We start from the raw sequence: 5,273 nt of genomic DNA on the forward strand, positions 1-5,273 counted from the left end.
TTATGTAATTTGAAATACAACGAGGGACCTTAAACGCAATATTACAATCCTAGGGGACCCAAAGTGCAAAATATTAGCTTAGAACTTACAAAAGTTGTTGGACAAATAATAGGGAAAAACGAAAAAAGGTCAAACATTACTTTATTTAGTTTCCGACACAAAACGTACTTACAATTTTCAAAATTCAAAATTTTGGTATCTTCTAGAATAATATTCCCTCCAATTCAATTTACATGAATCCATTTTACTGGACATAATATTTAAAAAAGAGGAAAGATTTTTAAAATTTATGGTTCAAAATAAGCTTTGAAAATTTGTGTGGCTGTAAATCATTCATAAAGTGAATTTATTTCCAAATTAGGAAAAAAATCATTCATTTTAATACGAACTAAAAAAAAAAAAAGTTCAAACAAATTGAAACAGAGGGAATAATAAAATAAAATACTCCATACTTTCACACAAAAATAAAATAAAAAAGTATTAATTAGTAGCGGTATTTAAGTCAAAAAAGACCCAATAAGTGGCGTCAAGTTAAAGCCAATTGCTCACATATATAAACCCTACTTCACAATTCATTTTTCTTCACTAAAAAAAAAAAAAAAAAAACCCTAGTTCTCTTTTATCTTTGAAGCTTTGCTGCGTTTTTTTCTTCGATTTTTCAATATGGTGAGTTAATTTTATTTTCGTTATACTATTTATTGCATTTAATATTCGTATATTTTTTTTTAGTTTATTCTCTATAATTTGCACAAATTAAGGTGTTTATACGATTTGTTGATTATTATATTTTGGTTCAATCTTAGTTTTCGTATAGACTGTATCGCATTTAATATTCATATTTTTTATTGATTTTTGTGTGCAAAATTGTACATGAGATTGAGGTGTTTATAGATATGTTGATTTTATTTGCACAAATTGTTTATCTAATTGATGTTATTATACTTGAAATTGAGGTGTTATATTTGACTTAGATTAGTTTTGAAGATGTATATGAGTTTTGTATAGCTGCGAAATATTAATCAGTATTGGAATGATAATTGATCTTAATACAAATGTGACATGTAATCGAGTTCGTAAATAGTTAGAGATTGAGGTGCTTATATACATTTCGTTAACTTTTTTCTCCATTTTTTGTTAACGTTGATTGGGATGAGTTTTTGAAGATGTATAGATTGTAATTTTTTTTTGTTGTTGACGGATTACAGGCACTACCAAACCAACAAACCGTAGATTATCCGAGCTTCAAGCTTGTAATTGTGGGTGATGGAGGAACTGGTATGTTTCTATGATGCTTATCTGTGATTTGCTTGTAGTAAAAATATTTTGATGTGAAACAAATGTATTTTGTTTTGATTTATCTGTTAGCGATAAGAAATTTTTATTAGAGATGGTGTTCTTAAATATGAAAATGATTTCATAAAGTTAAGTAATCATGTCCGAGTTTACGCTGAAAATTGATACGATAACTGCTAGGTGATGTTGCCAATTGTATCTTTGTAAATTGAAGTGAATATTTCATTGAGATTTAGTGGCTTGCGTCCGCTTGTTAGAGTGCTCTAATGGTTCCTGTTGTAATTGTTATTATTTTCTCCAGGAAAGACAACTTTTGTCAAAAGGCATCTCACTGGTGAATTTGAGAAAAAATATGAACGTAAGTTTACTGACAGAACAATTTTGGGTCATTATCGTGTTTCGCAATGGGTTTGCTCTGTTTCTTATTATGTTGGTATCTCATGAATGGATTATTTATTAAATTTTGTTTTCATACAGCCACTATCGGTGTGGAGGTTCACCCATTAGACTTCTTCACAAATTGTGGGAAACTTCGCTTTTATTGCTGGGATACTGCTGGACAAGAGAAGTTTGGAGGTCTTCGGGATGGCTACTAGTAAGTGACTCTAGACAGTTAAAAACCTTAATTTTCCTCAAGGGTCTGCTGCTTGAAGGATGTTATTTCTGGTTAAAAGCGTTTACTATCAAATCCTAAGAGTGAATAATGTGTAAAGTTCAAAGTTCCAGATAAAAGGATATTGGTATTTAGTATGCTAGTTTGTTCTGATTGTGAAGAATAGTTATTAACGTTTGGTGTTCTACAGCAAATGCCACTATTGGTATTTCTACAATGTGGTCTTGTATCTTAGGTTATTATATCTGAGGTGACAGAAATTGTGCTCTCTCTTTTGAACTCAAACACTTGAATGACTGTCTTGCCATTAGTTATCTTGATTTGAAGCTTTTGGTGACTGTATTTTTTGTCTCCTCATATTTGTCTACGTTTCTCGTGCAGCATTCATGGGCAATGTGCAATTATCATGTTTGATGTTACAGCCCGTCTGACCTACAAGAATGTTCCTACGTGGCATAGAGATCTTTGCAGGTGAGAAACTCTTCATAGGCTACCAGCATTATACTCTACTCATAATTTGATGATATGCAATTGAATCTGAAATGACTTTCCCGTTGCTTCTTCCAGGGTTTGTGAGAACATTCCCATTGTTCTCTGTGGAAACAAAGTTGATGTCAAGAACAGGCAGGTTAAGGCAAAGCAAGTTACCTTCCACAGGAAGAAAAATTTGCAATACTATGAAATCTCAGCGAAGAGTAACTACAACTTTGAGAAGCCTTTTCTGTACCTTGCTAGAAAGCTTGCTGGGTAATGCTAAAAATAAATCTATTTCATGTTTGCTCGAGTCATATATACTGAAGCTGTATCGAACCTAATTTCTTCTCCTACTTTTAGGGATGCTAATCTTCACTTTGTGGAATCACCTGCACTTGCTCCCCCAGAAGTACAAATTGATTTAGCTGCACAGCAACTGTAAGATCTCTTTTACTTGTGGTGTTCCATTATATTTTGTTTTTGCTTAAGATGTTATGTTTTGTACTTGTGCTTGAGATTTTGTTCTGTTTGTATGAGTTTTAACCTCACTCTGTATATTCAGGCACGAACAAGAGCTTGCGCAAGCCCTAAATCAGCCTCTTCCAGATGATGATGATGACACATTTGAATAGAAGGCATAGCTCAGAGCCGATCAATTTCACCCTTGCACCTTTCTATATTCCTAGTCCTTTTTTCTATATTAGGACTTCAGTCTTTGTCGTTTGAGTATTTGTTTGTTGCTTCCTAGTATTATAGATTGGTTATTAGATATGTTTGTCTGAGACCATGAGGCTGTGGTTTATTAGGGTAGATAGTGTTATATCCTGATCCTGATGTAATCGCGCACTTTGTCGAGGCTCTGTTTGAGCTTGTTATAATATTACTTGCCTACATATTCGACATTTCAGAAAGGGGAGCAGTTCATTTCAGAAAGTCTACATTAGAAGATTTTGCAGAAAATATAATAAGCAGCCGGCATAATGATCCGGTTTAAACACGGGATGGTTATGTTCTTACAATACAAGGACGGCCCAAGAGTAATGCAAGTCAAAATTTTTGCCCTTCAGTGAAGCAAAGATGAATGAATTAAAGGGTTCTAATCCTAGATATTTTCCACCTCATCCATCAGGTTTCTCTTTTCAGGGACGTTATGCTAGAAATCATGGATGATAACATTTACAGCAATAAAGTTCCCAATTGTCTATCGACAGGCTAGTTAAATCCTACTCATTTCATGTATGTTGTCTTATTTTGCTTGATACCAGTAATAGCAGTGACAGGGGCGGAGCTACACTATACAAAGGGTGTTCAGCTGAACACAGGGGCGGAGCTACACTAGCTGAACACCCTTCGCTGGAAAATTATGTTGGGTATATAGGTTAAATATGGTATTTTACGGATATATGCCAGTTATTGAACACCCTTGTCACAACTAAATGACGCGGTTCAACGGTTAAGGGTGTTCATTTTGGGTCTCATCTCGCGGGTTCGAAGCTCATTAAAGCGCTCTTTTTGTTGTTCCTTTTTTAACTGAAAACATACGCTGCTTGACAAGCATTGCACTTCGCCAAATAGGATTCAGTCAAAGGCAATTCTCTACTTTCCTTTCTTTAAGTATTCTTTTTAAATATTAGTCATAAGTATATGTTTAAAAAGGTTTCACTCAAATCTTCTTGAATATCTCAAATTATACGAGTAGCCTCTAAACATTTACCATCGATCCTATGAAAGAAGAAAAGTAGATATATAAATAAATTATTTATACGAATTATAAATTAATTAGGTATTAAACCCATTAGACACATAGTTATTTTCTTTTTTATAAGAAAATATGATAATGAAAAGTGCAGTCCAATGCAAAATTTAATTCTAATAAAGATGTTTATATTTGTGATTTTATTAATATATAATATTAATTTCTATATGTATATACCTGAAAACATCTCAAGTAAAAATAAAGTTCGTTTGATTTGCTTTGTAGTTACTCTGAAAAATCTATTTAAAACCTCATCGTCTCCACCCGTTGGACGCTACCAAAGATGGTCCGCCCGGTTCATTCTTCTCTGTCTTTTTTTATTCTCTTTTATTACCTTTCCAACTTTTTTCTTCATTGGTGCTTAGTGATTTTATTTATTGGAATTTCTTAAGTGATTTTCTTTGCTGAACTAAAATTTTCAGCGAAAATTTCAAACTATATTTCAAATTAATGCTTGGATTATGCTTAAGGACAAACATCAAAGCAAAATGGCAAAGCTAAATGTTATCTAGTTCGATTTAATTTTTTGGTGCACCCAATCATGAAAAAATATGTTTACTTTATAATTTTGAACACCCTTAGCTATATTCCTGGCTCCGCCACTGTATGCGACACTGATAAGCTTTGACCTTGAAATAGGGAAATGGAAGCGAGAAGGAGAAGTCGTAACAAGTTTTCTGAATCCATCCCGATATTCAAATGACTTAGCCCTTGGTTTCTTAGTGAACCATTTCTCCAGGGATTGTGAAGGATGTTCGACTAAAAATTATTCTTGTTACTGCTTCAATATGGTAAACGAACACTAACAGAACAGCACACACCTTAAACTAGTTGTGCAGCAGAGATGGAAGCCGATTCGATGGATGAGGATCTAGCTATAGGACAACCTCAAGCAGAACTTGAAGAGGCTAAACACATGGTGGGAAGGAAAGATGATATATGGGGGAAATTCCTTAAAAGATGCACATTAATAAGTACTTAAAATTTATTTATAATCTGAATTTGCTAGCTATATGGTGGGAGAGTCCATAGAATACTGTTTTTAACTAGACGTTATACAGTAAGTATTGAGGATATGTCAGCCAGGGAAAGTTGTTGGAAATTTGGGAAGGAGGAGTACACTAGATCAATTATGTT

The 5,273-nt window shown here is 33.4% G+C and overlaps 1 protein-coding gene across 1 annotated transcript; it reads left to right on the forward strand.

Annotated features, from left to right (window-relative positions):
- Positions 1–541: 541 nt before the first annotated feature.
- LOC132636761 (GTP-binding nuclear protein Ran-3-like) lies at positions 542–3,291 on the forward strand. Its single transcript, XM_060353784.1, has 8 exons — positions 542–666; positions 1,206–1,275; positions 1,595–1,651; positions 1,771–1,888; positions 2,288–2,377; positions 2,474–2,653; positions 2,741–2,818; positions 2,943–3,291. The coding sequence occupies exons 1-8, from the start codon at positions 664–666 to the stop codon at positions 3,010–3,012; spliced, it is 666 nt and encodes a 221-aa protein (XP_060209767.1). The 5' UTR covers positions 542–663; the 3' UTR covers positions 3,013–3,291.
- The last annotated feature ends 1,982 nt before the right edge of the window (positions 3,292–5,273 follow it).

The sequence above is a fragment of the Lycium barbarum genome, chromosome 4, assembly GCF_019175385.1.
Source record: "Lycium barbarum isolate Lr01 chromosome 4, ASM1917538v2, whole genome shotgun sequence".
NCBI classification, from domain to species: domain Eukaryota; kingdom Viridiplantae; phylum Streptophyta; class Magnoliopsida; order Solanales; family Solanaceae; genus Lycium; species Lycium barbarum.

What these genes read in the sequence shown, in the direction of transcription:
- LOC132636761 (XM_060353784.1), top strand. An exon ending in GGTCTTCGGGATGGCTACTA is followed by an intron (nt 1,889 to 2,287) that starts GTAAGTGACTCT and finishes TTTCTCGTGCAG; the next exon opens with CATTCATGGGCAATGTGCAA. An exon ending in CTTGCTAGAAAGCTTGCTGG is followed by an intron (nt 2,654 to 2,740) that starts GTAATGCTAAAA and finishes TCCTACTTTTAG; the next exon opens with GGATGCTAATCTTCACTTTG.